The 21031-nt window shown below is 33.5% G+C and overlaps 1 protein-coding gene across 4 annotated transcripts in view; it reads left to right on the top strand.

Annotated features, from left to right (window-relative positions):
* Positions 1-21031, top strand: part of LOC143196266 (uncharacterized) — a 71384-nt gene that overhangs the window by 36320 nt on the left and 14033 nt on the right. For 3 of the 4 annotated variants that reach the window (XM_076403928.1, XM_076403932.1, XM_076403933.1), the window contains exons 4-9: positions 4461-4601; positions 8959-9164; positions 9300-9492; positions 14339-14511; positions 16268-16412; positions 16547-16672. In XM_076403928.1, coding sequence (XP_076260043.1) covers positions 4461-4601; positions 8959-9164; positions 9300-9492; positions 14339-14511; positions 16268-16412; positions 16547-16672 — 984 coding nt within the window. The remainder of the gene's footprint in view (positions 1-4460; positions 4602-8958; positions 9165-9299; positions 9493-14338; positions 14512-16267; positions 16413-16546; positions 16673-21031) is intronic. The other variant, XM_076403930.1, reaches the window with a different exon arrangement.

A 21031-nucleotide genomic window follows, 5' to 3' on the forward strand; every position in this document is an offset into this window, starting at 1 on the left:
TAGTAGCGCTATGTATGTGTCAGACCGGGTTCTTTTCAATTGACCTGTTACTTACTTAGAACTAAAGTCCTGTTTTGGATAATATTGTCAGGAATTCGACTGGTTTTGATGCTTGATTACTCTTTTGTTTTTTTCAACATTCTACTGATTTTAGTCTTCTGGTTTAATTCTCCCTTTACTACATTTTCTTATCTTCTCAATTAAATTCTTTTATTAATGCTCGTCAACGAGCAGATGGGATATCCTTTTTGTTGGACATGTGCGTTTGTTTTCTCAGTGCTTTTCTTGGTTGGCATAGTTTCACCAGACATTCGATACAATGCTAGTGTTTTTGTTGTCTCAAGTCATAATTAGGTCTAATAAATTAGGCTCCTAGACTAATTTTGATATCACTGTAATCTTAATATCTTCTGTACTACCTGTGTAAATATTTTTGATAAAATTATATTTAATTACTCCTTTCCATATAATTGCTGCAATACGGTATTTATTATCTCATGACAATTTCTAGCCATATGCTCATGTGTACTGTGAACAATAATAGTAAATTTATCATTTAATTTATACTTATCAACTAACAATTCAAAATATTTCACTCTTTAACATGATACAATAACATACTAGTAACATTAATGCTAATTTTTAATAACGGTTTTTGTCTAATAATTGATAATATCATTGATCATCATTACGATAGCCGATGGTTCATTCAAATTCCTTATTAGCTGGTTTTCAAACCAGAACAACCAAATGTTATGGTTCGTTTCTCCATTGTAATAGCATTTCAACTTGGAGAAAAACAAATTCTGATCCAGTAAATAATCCATTCCTGTTTCCAGCATGAAGAACAATATATCTGCAATTAATTTTTAGGATATCGGTGAAAGGCGACAGTAAAAGACCTCGCCATCCATGACTATACAAGTTACTATTGGCTAGTACTGCACATGCTCACTTGTTCAAATCTAACCTGACAGTTTTCACACCACGCGTTTCATACCACAGTCTTAGTTGTGGTTAGGTGTCATTTTTAGGTTAATTTTGTATTTACAATTTGTTGAGGTAATGTAATTATTTCATACGCAATATTAGCAGCCGATAATACGAAAATAAGTGTATAAGGTATAAATTAATAAATAAAATATTATCATTTTATAACACTACTTTATATATAGCTGACGATGTGATTATTTGTCCAAATACTCACTACTATTTGTGGAAGGAACTTGCACGATAACTAAAAGCGCTGGTTGAGGAAATACTTGTTTATTTCGATTAACTGATACATGTGGTTAACGGGAGATTGGACAGGATATTATATATTAGCTATTACAAGGGGTAGAAAAGAAAAGAGAGCGAGACGTCTTTTTTGGGGCCTGATTTACCAGCTGAAAAGGTTTCCTTGCTGATTTTAACTCAATTTATAAGAAAGGATTGTCCGTGAAGAAGAAGGTATGAAAAACTTTGGCGGCTTGAAGAAGGCTTTTTGGGGGGATACTCTTCGGGGTTACCTGATTGGGAATGTCTCTGACAGGGATCTGATGTGGGAATCGTCTTATTTCTGGTGTGTCAGTTTCCCGATGAATTTGGATGTTTCTGACAAACCATGGCGCATTCCGAGTTTGCCTTAGAAGTTTATTTTGCATTACCTGAAGCTTTTCCACTAATTCCAGCCTGATAAATCAATACCAAATGTTAGAACCATATAACATGACGGGTCTGATAAGCAGCTTGTAAAGCAAAACTGTAATCATCGGAGACAATTTACTTTTTCTGCAGATGAGAGGGTTAAGCACTGTGGCGACACCGTAGCCTTCGGAGATTGCTTTATTTATCTGTGATGACCATAGGAATTACGGTTAAAGATGTGGCCGAGATATGTGGCTTTTTGTCGCCACGGGATTGAGACTTTATCTACTTTTAGCTGGTAGGCGCGGATGTCTCTCTGATTGTGAAAGATTATGGACTGGGTTTTCGGGGAGTTGATTTGCAACCTCCAGAAAATTTAACCATTAGACTGTGGCATTTAATTGAATTTGAAGTTTTCTCTGAGGGGAATCTATAGAACGAGAACTGGTAATGAAAGTTGTGTCATCCGCGTATTGGGCGGTTTCAACATCTTTCTTCATTGGGATGTCTGACATGAGGAGGTTGAATAATGCTGGTGCTAATGAGGAATCTTGGGAGACTCCTGCTTTGACTGGATTTAGGATTGGAGAGTGTGTTACCGATCTATACTTGAAAGGACTTATCCGACAAAAAGGAACACAGTAAAATTATCAGGTCTTCGGGTAAACCTGCTTCGATGGCTTTGTGTTTTAGGCCGTTGTGTCAAACTTTGTCAAATGCTTTTGTTAGGTCTAAAAAGACCGCGCAGAACTTGTACTTTTTTATCATGAAGAAGTGAATTTCTGCGGCCAATCTGGAGGTTTAATGTGCACATGAAAGTTTGGCTCTGAACTCATGTTGTTCGTCTGGTATGATATGGTTCTGCTCAGTGAACCAGTTGAGTGCAAACAGGATCGCTCTTTCAGCAATCTTGGACATTTAACTAAGCAGGCTGATGGGCCTGTAGTCTGAAGGCGGGAGCGAGTCATCGTCGTGGTGGTCTTTTATAGCCGGAAATCGCATGGTACCAATCCACCGCCGTCGCCAACCTTTGAACTTGCTGTAGGTGAATGTGTGGTGGCCCAAATGGTCGTAGCGGTCACTAAAAATTATTAAAAATTATTATGATTAACAAACACTAATCCAATGTTATTCGTTTGGCTGATTTCATTAACTTGTGTGGTCTTTATGCTATTTTTGTTTATACTTTTTTTTTGTAGTAGATAAAAGCTAGTGTCGGGAACTATCAACTGAAAATAGTAGAAAGAGTCAATAGTCATAAAATAGTCCAACTAGTGGATAGTATCTAGCGATTGAAAATAGTAATTACTATTTCAGTCAAATACACACTTTAACTATTTCTCTATTCGTGATAACAGGTGGAGAATTCCTTGCTGCACTAATTTTGAGAGAAAAAAGGACAGATGTAATTGTTTGGTTATCTGTGCTGTACAGATCAGTTAATTTTAAATATTTTTAAGATGTCAAGCGGCGACGTGAAAAAAAGAATGGAATAAAGATCACAAATATATGAAACTATATCTTAATATTCGGAAAGTAAGACTGACATAACATAATAAAAGTAACTGGTTTATTTCTATTCCAACATGTGCTTACTATTTTTTTAAACCGTGCTATAAGTAAGAGGTAGATGTTTGCATTATTTCTCGAACTTTCTTTGGGGAAAAAAAATAATTAGATATTTGCTGTAATTTATTAGCTTTAAAATAAAACAATTTCATTTTGAATGATGTGAAATTATGTTTATATTTTATATATCTGATATCATCTCAATCGAATGAAAGAAGTTTTTTCATTAAAAAGGCTTGAGCAAAGATCGAGAGTTAATCAATAAATCAAATCAAACACAATCTTGAAAAATAGACTTCCAGAATACTGCTATATTAATATTAGCGTTGGGAACTATCAACTGAAAACAGTCGGAACAGTCGATAGTCAAAAAATTAGCGATTGAAAATAGTAATTTCTATTTTCAGTCAAATACACGGTTCGATTGTTTTGTTCAATTAATGATGTCAGATGAAGATGTACGAATCTTTCCCTGTACAAATTGCAAGAGAGGAAAGGACGGAGATCATTGCTTGGGGCAGTTAATTTTGTATGTGTTTATATTTTCCAACGACAGCATAAGCGAGACGCAGATGTACATATTCCTTCACGTACTAACTAATTAATTAAAAGGAAAAAGTAATTACTGAATGCTATTAACACACAATTAATAATTTCATTTTGAACGAAGTAGAATTATTTTTAGGGAACGGAATAATACCCCACAAATATTTTATCTTCGTTCGTGTTTCCTCTTTCACAATTTATACAGGAAAAGGTTCGTATGGCTTTGTCTGACATCACGAATTGAAAAAGAAAACAGTCGAACGGTGTATTTGACCGAAAATAGTAATTACTATTTTCAGTTGCTAGATTTTTGACTGTCGACTGTTTCGACTGTTTCGCGACAATCAACTGTTTCGACTGTTTTCGGTCGAGAGTACCCAATGCTAATTAATACCTACCTAAATTTATTTATCTATTTACAATATAATCTAAGTTTGATTATTTTTTACTTATTAGTGATTTCCTTGTTTTTCTTTTTGAAGTCGGTTCAATTTTTTTGTAAAAAAGTTTTTATCATTATTATCGACTTTTTGAATGTCCTCATTTGATACAATTTTCGACGGTTTCGTCGGTTTTTCTATTTGTTGACTTGAATGGTGCTTCTAGAAATCTATTAGCAATAACAGTTAATAACAGCTCGAGATGGTACGTCTTATTTGTGCAGCTTACTTTATACACACTTAATATTCAAACGACTTATTTCGGTTTTATTTCAGATACTACATATCTACCTAATATACAAAGTGTTTACAACTGCAAGTTTTCCCCAAAGGAAAAATGTGTTCATAGTTGGAGTTTGAATAGTAGTTGGTATAGCGATAATAGTTCGTCTTTATTGGAGGATAGTAGATGGGATGGTAAGTTCTAAAATATTAATTAAATATTTTAAACGGCCAGAGACGGTAGAAATTAAGAGAAGTTTCAGAGTTTATCCAAAAAAGTTACTTGAAGGATTTTCTAGGAATTTTCTACGATTTCTCGGTATTTTCTATCAGTAAGACTTTTATCATCCAGGTTATCTTTGGATACGATGCGTTTGTGTATGCCTGAAATGGATCAGGCGTCGGCTTGAAGATCAGGCTTGTAACTACAAGTCCTTAGGCGTCGTTTATTAAGTAACAGTTTCAGTTCATCGACTTAAGCGTTATCGTAGCAAACAAGTACCAAAATCACCGAATTTTATAAGATCCACATTTAAAAATCCGAGAAGGTACAGACTGAGGAAGTTCTGGGGGGACATTTAAAGAACGGTTTTCACCGTTAATCACTTCTTTGAGAAGATTACTAACTTTCTAACAATCTAATAATCCAGTCCACTTTAAAGGGGTTTCACCTCGTAATAAGATATAGTAAACGGCAAGCCAGTATAAACCTTTGTTTTAGTATTATGAAAGTCATCTTAAAATTGTCGTAAAATCCGCTTTTTTGCTATTTGCCCTTATTATTGAAATAAAATTTCTACACTACTTATTAAATACCATTCCGAAATACCTCCTTTTAACAGGCCAATTGAAAAGTCTGACACATAGATGGCGCTACTAGAAGTAAATCTATATGTTTAATATAATCCATTACCCTAGCCCTCGAAAGATGCGTGCATAAATTTGACAGCTGTCGGAACATTAGTTTGTGAGTTATAGCATTTTGAGTGAAACAATTTGTGTTATTGTGAGAAAAATGGATAAAAAGAATTTTGCGTATTGATGATATATTGCTTTTTGAAGGTAAAAAATACAGTTGAAGCAAAAATTTGGCTTGATGCCGAGTTTCCGGACACTGCCCGAGGAAAATCAACCATTAAGGATTGGTATGTTAAGTTTAGAAGTGGCGAAATGAGTACCGAAGACGGTGAACGCAGTGGCCGCCCAAAAGGTATCAACTGAACGTGTACATCATTATCTGTGTACGTGTATATCATTCACGAATATTTGGGTACGAGACAGTTCTGTGTAAAGTGATGTCGCGCGAACTTACTTTTGACAAGAAAGAACTAGGAATTGATGGTTCGGAGCAGTGCTTGAAGATGATCAAGCGTAATAAACCCGAGTTTTTGCATCGATATGTGACAATGTATGAAACATGGCTCCATCGTTTCCCTCCGAAGTCCAATTAACAGTCACAATCGGCCCCATTTGCAGAAGCCCCCAGCGATTATTTCCTTTTTTAAGGCCACAAAAAAATTCTCGCTGGGAAGAAATTTTCGTCGAATGAAGAGGTGATCGCCGAAACTGAGGCCTATTTTGAAGCAAAGGACAAATCGTACTACAAAAATGATATCGAAAAGCTGGAGGGTCGCTATAATCAGTGTATCACTCTTGAAGGGAATTATGTTAAATAAAAAAAAAAAATTTTGCCAAAAAATTATTTTGCTATGGTAGGACGGGGACTTTTCAATTGACCTGTTACACTTTTTAATTTTCAAATGTTTCCCAAAGTTCATTTATTCGGTAAACAAAATTACAACACTCAATAATTAAAATGTGGATATTAATTTGCATTTCATTTAAAAATATTTCATAAAAAATTAAAGAAAATTTGTGTTACTGTCTTTACTAGCCTTTAAATGAATTCCCAGCACTTCCTTTGCTATTCTAACATGTTTTATTGATTTATAATTTTATAGGACTAAATTTCTCCATCGGTGAACGATATACAAAGAAAAATCTATTGCAGTAATATTTTAAACACTAGTTCCATAACGAAGAACATGCGCTGAAACTTCTTTCAGTTTACAGTATCCTCAAAATTTATTGGCCCGATTTGCTGCTCCTAGGGCATCATTTTGTTCGTTGCCAACCACTGAAAACCATGCGCCGTAACTAAGCAAAATGCATGCGCACTACGACTCTGAACCTATTTCAAAAACCTGTTCGGAACTGTTATTCGCCGAATTCAGTTTTACTCATGCGCAAATTTAATGTTCAATGTTTCAATGTGCTTTGTCACAGTTTGACGACCACTTGGTACATAGTTGGTACTAGTCTCCGAATAAGATTAAATACAGAGTAACACAAACAGTAGTTCTGGTTCCATCGCCGGGAAGTTATCAGATTTAACGATAGCGAGTTATTGTGAACGTGCGGCATTATTTTGTGTAACTAAAATACGTGATATATAGTCTATTCAAAACAACAGTGAACCGCCGCATCAACTGTGAGTCTCAGTATATTTTGACTTTGACATATAACAGAACACTAATCTAAATAAAATAATGAAATAAAAATGTTATCTAATATAGTTTATTTTAACATTATAGTACTTTAAATGCATTTATTATCGAAGAATTTAAATCTACTTACGTAGTTACTACTTATGTAGTGGTATTCCCCGAAGACCACCTATTTAACAATTTTTATATCTCAGTAATGTATTTTACTTTCAATAGAGAGCATATTTACCTTATACGCATAGTTATTGTTTCTTTTGATGTAATGTTTCCTTCTAAAATCATTTTGAGATTATTGTATTTCTTCCTAGTTTGTTCTGTTACTACCTGTATACATCTTTCTTGATAAAACTAGATTTAATCACTGCATTCTCATTAATGCATTTGCCATATCTCCAAAACAGTTTTATATCTCCTGATACATTTTAAACAAACGTTCATGTATATTCTGAATAATAACATACATGCATATAAAGCTTTCACGCTCTATAATACAATTTCCTACAACTGCTATGCTTCTTTCCATAAATCCAGATATTACTGGTTTGAATATCCTCCTCGACCTGAATGTTTATTGTAATAATTCTTTGCAATACCATCATATCAAATCAAATGGATTAAATATGCAGTGATAGGGAGGAAGACGAATTCTCTGTGGATATAACGTTCAGCAAACTGATCTTCATTGATGTATCTTTTCTCAGGCTTATTTCAAAAAAGTAAATTACATAAAATACATTCGTTTATACAATTCGTTTATATTTACCGAGTAACAATTTCAAATAGTTCATTCTTTAAAATAGTTTCTTCAAAATTTATTTTATATATTTTAAGCCATTCCTTAATTGTAGCCAGTGTTAATCCACTTGGTGGGATGTTCTCCACCACTGTACTATGATATGGTGCATTGTAAATAACAATAACTGATGGATCCTCCAAATTCTTTGAAAGCTTCAATTCAATTTTCAAACCCCTACAAAAACAAGTTATGGCTCATTTATCTATGGTAATCACCCTTGGACTTAGAGGAAAAAAGTAATTCTGCACCAGAAATAAAACCAACAGAACTATTAATAAATGTTATGACTAACAAAACCTAATCGATAGTTATTCCAACGATTAAAGTTTTTCGATCAATTTTTGTTGCCTTTCCACTGTATTTATTATCATCTTGCCATGAGTGACCTAATATACCATTCTGAAATATCCATGTCTCATCTAAATATACAAATTGATATAATAATTATTTCTGGACTTTGTTATATGTTTTAAAAAATTATATTATTTTAAAAGTAATGTCTGAAAGTTCCATTAAACCCCTTCGTGTATTATCTTATTATCCTACATTACCCAACAGTGTCTGAAGGTATGTTCTACATCCCTCAAATAGCTGCATACCTTTTGGCTTTTTAGGGAAACTTTCCGGACTAACAATTATCTCTGAAATAATTGTATTAAATTATGTTTTGATTGAAAAAAAAAACACATACAACAACACTTTAATTCAGTTTCTTTTTGGCGAATTTTAGGTTATATTGTTTGTTAATTTTTGAGATATTTTAGTCACTGCGTCCGTAATAATATTCAGTGCAGATGCAACATGTTAAAACTATTTTCAATAAAAACCGCAGCGATTTGAAATTTATTAAAACAAAGCGTTAAAACAACGTTTGCCTCTTTATAATCTGTAATTGTAATATTTTGAAGAATTTTGCAGACGTTTAACAAACGGACGCCTTTTGGAGGTTCAGTTAGTTGCCTGTTCGACTTGTCAAACAGCTTTCTATCACTTTCTAAATAGAATAAAATGAGAAGGAAATTATTTTCTGAGTGTGAAACGAATTTACAACTTTCGCCATTCACATAATGATGACGGGGATCACCACTGTTTTGAGTAGATTACAGTTGAGGTGTTTTCTATTTCCAAAAAGACGACAGAAGTGAAATAATTTGTTTTCGATATGTTCTATGTTTCCTTACTTTTCGAGCGAGAATTATATTTTCAGTTAGCTCTATATATTAACTATAATATGTTTTTCTTCTTTTAGATTTGCGAACCATTATCTTACGAAACACAACGGAAAATATAACTTTCTCTAAGTCTCAAAAGCAAGCCTTCTCTGTTAGATCTTCAGGTGTTGTTACGATATCACTGTGCCCTGCTATGCATACAATGGGGGCCTGCCATCAGTTTAAAATTAAAAAAAAGGAAATACAGTTTTACCGAAACAGTACATTAGAGAATAATAAGCAAGTAAGGAATAATTCTCTTAAAATAAGAATATTTAATACTTTTGTATATAAATATTTTTGCATATCTCAGTCATATTTGCTAAACCACTTCACCATAGTATCGTAGAGAGAATGATTTAATAAAATAATATGTTAGTTTTCTAGAGATATATTAGCAAAGGATGAATGGAGACACTTTGAAATAGATTTAAGCCAACCTGGAAATATTTCTTTACTAGATAAAAGTATTAATGGGAGTGCCCTTTTATCAAAAAATTTTCCCAATAATATTTCGGAAATGAATTTAATTTTAGAGAGCGACCAAGAAAGTGCTTGGAAAATTAGCGAAAGTGAGTAATGAAAAAGCATTTGATGTCACATGTCTTGATCATCCCAGTGGTGATTTTAGTCTTGGTGTATGTATTAACTAAATTGGTATTTTTCAGATGTGACATTTTTTTTATTATTTAATTAATATATTGTTACTAGTCGTTTCCGTCTAACCTACAACTTGTCTTTATGTTAACTTAAATCTAGGTATATAACTAGGAGGACCCATCGGCCCTAACTCAGTCTCTGGTGAAATAATGTTTATACATGTCACTGCTGAATTTTTTAATATATGCACCTTACTACACAACACTCCACAAGATTGGATGGTTTGATTCTTTAGAGTCTGTGTCCTGTTCTGGTGGTGTCCAATATTTGCAATATTTCAATATTCGTATGAGAATGGAGTCTTTCCTCATCCCCCCTAGCAATTCACTTGATTTCTTGACTGACTGCGGGTATCTGTATTTGCTTATATAATAGCAATTTATTACTGTTAATTGTGATTTTCTTCCAGTTAGCCAATATTTTCCTATATTTCAAATCCAGTTCTTTTCTTTTCTTCTTTATATGTTCCCTTCAGCGAAGTTTTGCATCGAGATTCATTCCAAGATATTAGCGTTGTTGCTATATGGAATGATAGTGTTATTTAATGTTATTGGTGCTTGTACGGTTAGTTTATAGGTGAACTGCACATGTACAGATATACTTTCATTAATTCTTATTTTCCAAGCTTGTGTCCAATTATTTATATTGTCACTTCTCTGTTGTAATTTTCGTGAGGCTTCTTCACTATTATCTCCGACAGCTGTAATCGCAGTATCATCAGCAAATGAAGCCATCGTAATCCATCGTTTCCATTTGTGGTATGTCACAAGTGTAGAATAGATAAAGCATTGGTCCCAGTAGACTTCCTTGTGGTACACCTACTTTAGCTTCTTTTATTGTAGATTAAGCTTCTTCTTGTTTGATTCTAAATATTCTGGTTGTAATATATGATTTTGATAGTTCAGTGTGTTGTTTTCGTAGCATTTTCTGAAGTTTATGAATAAGGCTTTCATGCCAAACCTTATGGAAAGCTTGTGCTACATCTAAAAATATAGCTAAGTATACGTTTTACTTTCGTAGGCTTTTTCAATAATATCTGTTATTCTGTGGACCTGGTCAATTGTTGAGTGCTTATTAATAAACCCAAACTGGTGTATGTTAGGTTTTTTCTCTCTATGATCGGTTTTATTGTTTTCAACAGGAGTTTTTTAAAAACCTTAGATATTACTGGCAGCAGTGATAGGTCTATAGCCTCTTATTTCGTTTGGTGACCTCCCAGGTTTAGGGATAATTATAATTTCCGCCATCTTCCAAATGTCTGAGACATGTTTTAATCTAAACGCTGTATTGATCAAGTTGGTGAGTTTTATAATTCCCTTTCTTGGTAGTTCTTGCAGTAATTCTCCTGTTATTAAATCGTAGCCTGGTGATTTCCTGAGGTTAATGTCAGTTTTAATAACTTTGGTTAACTCTGTCGGCGTGACTAATTCAATTATCGAATTTTCAGCATCTATGTCCACCAAAGTATGTTCAATATTAGTTTCGTTTGGTTTGAGAGTTTTTCTAGATATTCAGCAAATGCCTCTGGTTTTTGGTGATTATCACGTGCCCACTTCCCACATAGGTCTCTTATAAGCGAACTGTTTAGACATGGGTGCTTTAAATATTTTGTGGCTTTCCAGAGTGAGTAATCAGTTTCTTTATCATCTGTTGAATTTCTCAGATACTCATTGATGGTTTTGTTTTTAATTTCCACTATTTCCCTTTTCAGTCTTTGGGTTATATTGTTTAAACTATTTTTATTTTCAGGTGTTCTGTTTTGTTGCCACTTTTTTCGTAATTTACGTTTTTCAGCTACCATTTGCTTTACTTCTTTTGGATAATTAATTCCTTTAGTTGTACTCTTAGGATGTAACATATAAACGGACCGTTTAATTAACTAACTAGGCAGTAATGCCTCAAGTCCCACTTGTCCGCGATTTCGTTTTCAGCTTTAAACTAGATAAGATTCGATTAACTCTTATTTGATATTATTGATTTTATAATAGCTTTTTACCCTTTTGACGTTGGAAAATAATAATAAGGACTGTCTGGCTGTGTTTTGGAAAGCAAATCTTAATGTTCGGGTTACGGTAACGCTATTTACAGACTGGTATATTAATTGTATTGTGCCTAGTGTTAAACAATATTTGGCCTCAAGAGTCACTGTTACGAAGGTACTTCTACTTATTGAGTTCGGTTACCTTAAAGAGTTACTTAAGGTTACCGGCAAAGAGTTTATTATTGTTTAATATTGACTTAACAGCATGAACTACAAATGAATGTTGGAAAAACCCAGTGCCGGTAGTTGTTATAGATATATCAGCATTGCCAGTCGAATTCATTAACATTTTGCAAGTTATGCATCAAATATATGAATATTGTAAAGAACTTTATTAGACTTCGACAGATGTTGAAGTTTTAGCTGCCATTGATTATAAACTCATAAAACAGGAAATCGTTGAAATTTTGGAAAGCAATACAAATAGTGGATCAAATGATGAAGTTGATGACCATGCAGCTTGCGATGCCTGAGTAAATCGCTGGCCGGAGAAGATCGAGAAAATTTGGAGTTAGAGAACGACAGGTCCGTGTCGGCTGTGATAGAATAAAGCCACGAAAAACCGAATAAGTTTGTGGCGTAAAATACTCACCAGCTCGGTAATACATCTATTACCCCAGAGATGAGGAGTGGGGAAATATCACGAGTAAAGCTCGGATATCAGATCATGAATTTGGGGGACGTGTGTTTATCTATTAATTTGATTATTCCTGACGAACAATTAGTTGGAAAATTAACTACGACTTTAGACAAAATCAATAAGATTTGGTTGGAATCTGGATTCTTCGCTTTAACGAATATTTTTTGTCTGAAACCGGGAAGATAATCCTGTCGCAGGAATAAGCGAGTTGAACTGGTTATGTGGAGACTGCCTTTGGGCTACCCATTAAACCCCTCCCTATCAGCTGATCCCATGACCCTAACTGATACTTATTGCTGTTGTAAGGAGGGTGTTCGTAATTGGTAACGCCATCAAGAGGCACAAGAGCCAGGCAAGTACATGGCGTCGTTATCAAACCATGCAGCTCGCGGTGCCTGAGTAAATCGCTGGCCGGAGAAGATCGAGAAAATTTGGAGTTAGGGAACGACAGGTCAGTGTCGGCTGTGATAGAATAAAGCCACGAAAAACCGAATAAGTTTGTGGCGTAAAATACTCACCAGCTCGGTAATACATCTATTACCCCAGAGACGAAGAGTGGAGAAATATCACGAGTAAAGCTCGGATATCAAATCATGAATTTGGGGGACGTGTCTATTAATTTGATCTATTAATTTCATTATTCCTGACGAACCAGGGGGCATTGATTATGCTCCTGAGAATTTTGTTTGAAAAACGTTGAAAATGTTCTAACTGGCTAGGTGAGACGTGGTTTAAATAGACACTGGATCTGTATAGAACGACTAATCGAACGAGCATTTTGTGAATGAGAGATTTTTATTGAGAGAGGAAGCCTGCTGGCCCGGTTCATGAGCAGGGCACCTGAACTTTATCGAAGACAAGACCGAAATAGGTGGCCAATTCTGACCATGGAAATTCGGCGTTCTCGAATACACTGATTATAACGACATCCAATTTTTCGATCTAACTTCAAAATAGCCCTCAATGTCGGCGATCACCTCTTCATTTGACGAAACTATCTTCTCATCATTCATTCATCATCACTCATTCATTTGAGACCTGAGAGCAGAAAATAGTCGCTGGGGGCTAGATCTAGAGAATACGGTGGATAAGTAATTCTAAGGCCAATTCATGGATTTTTGCCATCGTTTTCACTGACTTGTGTCACGATGCATTGTCTTGATGAAGCAGCACTTCCCTTTTCTTCAAATTCTTCAATTCAAGATTTCGTCCTTCAAACGGTCCAATAACGCTATGTAATAGTCGCTGTTGATGGACCGTCCTTTTTCAAGGCAGTCAATGAAAATTATTCTACGCGCATCCCAAAATACAGACGCCATAACCTTGCCAGCCGACTGTTGCTTTTTCCCACGCATTGGGACGGGTTCATCATGTGCAGTCCACTCGAATGATTGTGGATTAGACTTCGGAGTGAAATGATACAGCCATACATTGTCACATATCAACGCAAAAATCGGGTTTATTACGCTTGATAATCTTCAAACACTGCTCCGAATCATCAACTCGTCGTTATTTTTGTTCAAAAGTGAACTCGCACAGCACCCGCTTTGCACAGAGCTTTCTCATACCCAAATATTCGTGAACGGTATGATGTACACGTTCAATTGATATTTTTAGGGTGTCTGCTATTTCATTTAATTTGTGGATTTTTTAAATGTTTTCGTCGGTAACAAACTCTTTGGGCGTCCACAGCGTTCAGCGTCTTCGGTGCTCATTTTACCAAGTCTAAATTGAACATACCAATCCCTGATGGTTGATTTTCCTGTGGAAGTATTCGTAAACTCGGCATCAGGCCAAGTTTTTGCTTCAAATGTATTTTTTCCCTTCAAAAAGCAATGTTTTACAAATACTTGAAATTCCTTTTTATACATTTCTTTCACAGTAAGAAAAATTGCTTCACTCAAAATGCTATAAATCACAAACTAATGATCTGACAGTTATATATGTATATAGTATATATATGTATATATATATAATATATATATATATATATATATATATATATATATATATATATATATATATATATTTAATGAGTTATTACTGTATGCAAACAATAAGAAATATTTACTTTCAGATCACTTTATGTCAACTACAATACATGATGTTTTACCAATGGGTCCTAAAATAGATATACCGTACAAAGATTTATGTATTTCTTTGTTTGTGGCTTGTTGTAGTCACTGTCAGATGGTTTTCCTTTATAAAATTGGAGAGAATTATACAATCTTGCATAATACTATATCTACTGTAAGTAATACCTTTAGAGATGTGAAATTTGTAATTTTTTTAAAATTATTTATTTTGGAAATCTAGGGTTGTACTTTGTTTTTATCCTAAACTTTTTAAGTTACAAAGTTTACTTTGTGTTGTTTATTAACTGCTATTTAGGTGCTGTTTTATGTAACTTATAGACGTTCTCAAGACACTCAAAATAAGCATTTTACCAATGACCAGATGACCTTCCTATTAAATTCATATCATTCGTTAAGCAATCCAGCTAATTATTAAGATTTGGAATCGGAAAATCTGGAAGATATTTTAGATATAGCAGCTTCGCAGAGTTCATAATTCAATTTTTAGATTTAGGTCATAGAAACTATATACCCATATACTCATCCATAGTCTTCTTGATAAGATAATCTCATGAAGACATTCCATCGACCGACACTACTTGATCCTCCTTGATGAACGCTGAGTGGGAGAAACATACTTTGTTCATTTTTCCTTGGTTTCTGATAGTTTGTAACGTACCCATATACTGAAATGATACAAATTCCTTCATATTGCGGCTAAATGTCGCCAAGGACTAATTTGAATAGGTCACAGTACACGAATGATGCGACCACAAAGAAATCCAGAAAACCACTACTCAACAATTGAAATCAAATGTATAGCGTCTCCATATTATTTATCAAGTATTCCAAACATTGTCATCTTTGGCTTTAACTTTTATAAAAGACTGCATGGACATTATTTCAATTACGATTTTTAATACTTATTTAATACTTTGGGAAATCAATTTATTATAGGCAATGATTAGATTATTAAACATTCATATTAAGGATCGAGACTGGTCATATTCAGAATGATTCAGACATATGGTTGTGAAACTATTTCGACAAGTAAACCCATATATCGGCTGGTGGGTCTAGATCCGCTAGATTTATATATGATTAGAAACATTTCAAGCAATTATATGCATATTGAGGAAAATCTAGAAGTTTACTAAGGTCTTTCACCGATTTTGCTTTCACTCTAATTGACTCTAAATGTATACATCTTATCAAAGTCATTGTTGTTTGGTTAATACGAAAATCGATTGGATAAGTTTCAGAATAAAATTAGAAGAAAAATTCTTGGCAGCATTCTGGAAATTTGGCAGAACAGAGACAAACTGAGGTAGAACTAGGTTTTCAGGTGAAGAAATTCATTATGCATGTTCAGTACTGGGTGTAGCAAAATATACCAGAAACCAAAGTAAATGGTATTAGCTATCCCAAAAAAGCTTTAAGAATAATATCAGACAAAAGAAGAGCGCGGAAAAAATGGCAGTATTTCAGGGCTCAGCAAGATAAAACTAAGCTGAATAATCTTTCCAACAATTAAAAAATGACACAATGAGATGCAAGATTTGCAGACCACCTCGAGAGACTATTCAACCCCATAGAGTGGATGATATTAAATCATTACCTTCTGTAATTGGTCAGGAAATCTGTTCGGCGACCATGCATATATATATATATATATATATATATATATATATATATATATATATATATATATATATATATATAAATAATGGATTTTTGAAGTCTTACAGACCAAAAAAAATACTAAAAATAAATAATACTTAATGAATAATTTACATGAGGGTGAGAAAGATAGTGGTCTAGTAAGACATTATATTGAGAAAAAATTTAAATAAATAAATTGCTATAGATTTAAAATTAGATAGTTTCACTGTTTCGAAGACATACACTAGTTAATGATTATTATTTTTTAGCAAGGAAATTGGACTCAAATTAGGCTGGAAAAAGAGAACGTACCATCAAGTTTAGAACTCTTCGTACAGACGAAATATGTTGGTGACGCTAATCTAACGGGAGGATGGTGGAGACTTGACGATATCCGAGTTTGTCACAGGAATGGTATTTGTTTAATTATTTGACTTCGCTTTATCCCTATTCACCCCTCGCGATTAAAAAGTTGCAAGCCATAGTCATGTAAATCATTGACATCTTCATTCATCACATATTCATTCATCTTTTCGTTTAATTTGTAGAGATGAAAGTGAATTATATGAAATTTCAACTAAAACCGGACAATCGCCAACGTTTTGATGATTTAAATTGCAATCTGGTGGGTTCGACGCGACTTGATCCCATGAAAATTGAACCTGATCTCGAAGGTAGGCAATAGTCCATATAATAGAACAGTGAGGTGACGTCAAAATGTCACAATGTTGCCGCAGCAACTCTGAGTTTAGTTCATTTTGGCTATGTCATACAACAAAATTCTAATCCAAATAAATTAATTAAACTTTTCAAAATAAAAAAAATATTTTATTAGATTAAAAAATACTCTTATAAAACACAGTTTATTCTAAAATTACAGCACATTAAATGCATATATTAGCGAATAACCTAAAACTACAATTAATTATAAAGTTTAGAAATTATAATTATTATTAATTACAAAGAAAATTTACCTTTCACGTTTAGTTCTTATTTCTTTCCTGTTTCCTTGCAAACTTATTTTGATATCACTGTATTTCTCCTTAGTTTGTTCTGTCACTACCTTCATGTGTCTTTCTTGATAAAACTAGATGTTCTGCATTGTCCCTAATGAATTTGACATATTATCAAAAGAGTTAGTATTCTTTCTCTCCTTACGTAATTTAACCAAATGCTCTGTGTATTAGTATCTCTATAATGTATCTCGCACAATTTCGCACATATCTGCGCACATAACCAATTCAGACTCAACAATTTGATTCCCTACAGGTAATATATATGAATTGTATTAGTCACATTTAGTTGTGTCCACTATCACTACCATTTCTTGCAAATTGTCGGCATTGAATAATAATCCCTTATTCAGAAAGATACATTCAAGTGAACAACTCAGCTGTTAATTTCCAATCTATCTAATATTTGTTCACAATTACATCATTTGTCATTTGGTGTTATTAACCATTTTTGTTTAAAATATTTTTTTTATTAATCTACTAGAACGTTAACAATCTGAACGTGGACAATAAGTATTATTATATGATTATTAAATCTCACTCTATGTGTCCATTAATCAGTTCGAGTTTGCGTTTGTTACTTTCTCAAGAGTCTTTCAGAGTACTTTGCACTAACACTCCGAATCACACTTGTTATGGGTTTTACGAGGATATCACGCTAAATTAGTTTGTTGGACACGTAATATGGGGCATCGACGATGACTCGTAACACTTTATTCTGGAACCTCTGGAGGATATCTATGTTAGATTTGCTAGTAGTACCACAGTTCAATACCATAGGTCCAAATGGGCTTAAGTATTGACTTATACAGCAAAAGCTTATTATCTAATGATAATGTAGATTTACGCACATTTTATCAGCCATTACATTTGGTTTAGTTTAAGCCCAAGCTGTTTGGGTTTTGTAATTATATGATTTTCCATGTCAAACCTCGATCGAAATAGATTCCAGATATTTAACTTGCGGAAGTTCAATTTTATTGAGAGATATGTTCTTCCACAAAGTGTAAATATCACATTGGTAGATTTTGTCTCAGTTGCTTTGATACTCCACGTTTTCAACCACAATTCGACTTTGTTAAGATGAAGTTGGAGGTTTTTTGTGTCTGATAAAACCGCTGTATCGTCAGTATATGTTCAAACAGTAGTGTTTTTTGAGGTCTATAGGTCAGCTGTATATATAAGATATAACAATGGGCCAAGAACATTGCCCTGCGGAACACTCGAATACATTGGGTGTAGGTCAGTGTATTCGTCATCCTGTTCGACTATAAAATGCCTCTCTGTGAGGTACGATTTCAGCAATTGAAAGTGCGTTTGGGGCAAAAGCTTTTTCATGCACTTTAACAATGCAGTGTAATGTGTGGTACACCTTGTCGAATGCCTGAAAATATTTAGAAATGCAGCGGAGAAATATTTTTTTATCGTTTAAGTTCTTGTTAATTTGGTTGACTAATTTGTATATTTGTTCTATTGTTCGGTGTTTATTAGGGAAGCTAAATTGATGGTCTGGAATAATATTTCTCTCCTCTACGATTATTTTGAATCTCTTAATGTATAGCTTTTTGAAAAGTTCAGAGATCATAGATATGGAACTATAAGAGGAGATGTCTTCTGATTTTTTCACAGGTTTAAGAATCATAATGATTTGAGCCAATTTCCTACTGCTAGGAAAGTAATTAAGTCTTGGAATGGAATTGAATATGAATGTTAATGATGATTGAATTTGATGCACTTTCCTGACAGTTATTTTAAGATTGTTCTAGTTTTTAGGTCACAACCAGGAGCTTTTTTAGAATTGATTTCTTTTGTGTATTGTTTGTTTTACTTATTTAACGGTAAATTTCTCATGTGACAGATCCATTTGAAACGGAGTGCTAAGAAAGTCAACTATGTTATTTTCTTCTGTTGCGAATATTCCAGACGGGTACGGATTAAATACTGCCTTATTAAATTAAATATAATAAAAATATAATAAAAAATTAAATTGAATATTTAAAGAAATTTTTCCTTATTTTTATCATTCCAAGCTCAGGTATTGTTGTCAATTTTAATGGGTGGATTATGTTGTTGAGGTTTTTTTAATTTTTTTTGTTACTTTTCAGAGATTATATTCCGTTTCATCAGTTGGCGTTAACTTTTCTAAATTGTTTTGAATTCCTTGATTTTGTTCCTTATTTATTAGCTCTTTCAGCTATTTTGTGGCCTTGTTGAATTTTCTTTTGTTCTCTTCTGTTATATTTTGTTGGCAGGTTTTTCGCAGTTTTCTCTTTTCAGCCATTTTTTGTTTAATTAGAGATGAAATATAATTAAACCTTTGATATGTCGCGCTGTTAGGTGTTGCGTACCATGCGGCCTCTTGTACAGATTTTGTTATATATTTTGCTGCTATTTCTGTATCTCTTTCTGTTTTTGGTAGGTAAATTTAGAGATGCTAAACTGCCTAATTTCTCTCTAAGTAAAGGCCAATTGGTTTTAGTGTTATGCCAAGAAGGTGGTTTCCGCGGAATCCGTAAATAATTTCTATCAGTGAAATGTGTTTCGGATACCATCATGATATCAATATTTTGTTCATATGAGAACATTTTAAGTTCTCTGGCATGTTGCTGGAGTCCATTAGCATTCCAGACGGCTATTTTGTATTTGCTGTAATGGCTATCAGTCATTAGGCTATCTTGGTAATGACGATGGTGAGTATATTCATCATTGTACTCATTTGCTCCATAAGTTTACCCATCATTTCCTCTAATTTGCTAATAGTATTTACAGGGTCACTGGTGATTGGCGTTGTCTGCGTTTTAGGTTGGGTCTGACTGTTGGTTACTGCGTGTACGTATGATATATCAGACTGTTGTATTGGTGCTTTAGGCGAGTTAAATGGCATGGGCTGATTTGGTGGCTGTAAGTTTCTTTTTTCTCTCAGTGTTTTATTTTATCGTCACGTGTTTTGCGCGTGCATTCAATGGTCGCATGCTCTCCTGTGTATTTCACACATCTATACAACTTACGACAGTACGTTTTGGTATGCCCATATGATTGTCATCTGGCGCATTGTGGGATGATTCTTTTTGTGTGAAGGCCCACATTTAATGACATTGTGGTCCAAGTACTTAATTTCGTAAACATGTTTATTATTTTCTTTTGGCTTCAAATCAATAAATAACGGCAGTGGCTGGTGCATGGTGTTTAATATAACGTATATTTAAAACTTCGTGGCCTTGTTCAGCTAGGGCTGTTTTAATTGTATTTGAATCGGTGGCGTGTAGTCCTTTTATCACAAATATAAAATTTTATATTGTTATTGGGGGGTGATTTGGAAATTGCTTTTGGTTTGTTTTCTTTGTTGTTGTGATTTTCTTCTGTCTCTTCTATCAGGGCTCTGAAACTATTGTATGTTTGTATAGGTTTGTAAAGCCAATAGTCGCTAATTTTCGTCAATCAATTTTTATTCCAAAATTTACCTTCTTCTATCAAGTTTTGTTGTCTTTACACTATTTTTAATATCATCTTGCCATGAGTGACTAGTGGATATATTAGTCTATTTCTATCTCTAAATACCTATATTGAGATAATTAAAATAAAGACTTCCTTTATTTTATCCTTTTAAAAATAGTATTCTTTTCAAAACACTCTCTAGAAATTCCATTAGACCTATTTGCATATCTCCAATTTTCCGATTAACAGTGTCCTCTGAAATAATTGCATTAAATAATGTTTATATTGAAAATACTACTAACTGTTTTTATACATTTGATATATTTGATCTCCGAGAGGTAAGAACTTCAAACTTATCTTGATTTGTACCCCTTTAGTATTTTTTCAGTTTCTTTTCAGATTATATTTTGAATTTTCTCAGATATTTTAATGACCATACAAACACTAACATTCAATGCAGCTGCAACACGCTAAAAATATTTAATAACTTAATATTAAATTAATATTATATATAAAAATATTTAATATATAATATATATATATATATATATATATATATATATATATATATATATATATATATAT

Source organism: Rhynchophorus ferrugineus, unplaced genomic scaffold (genome assembly GCF_030347505.1).
Source record: "Rhynchophorus ferrugineus isolate W39M unplaced genomic scaffold, kcgeb_rfMv2 rfM4, whole genome shotgun sequence".
Taxonomy (NCBI): domain Eukaryota; kingdom Metazoa; phylum Arthropoda; class Insecta; order Coleoptera; family Curculionidae; genus Rhynchophorus; species Rhynchophorus ferrugineus.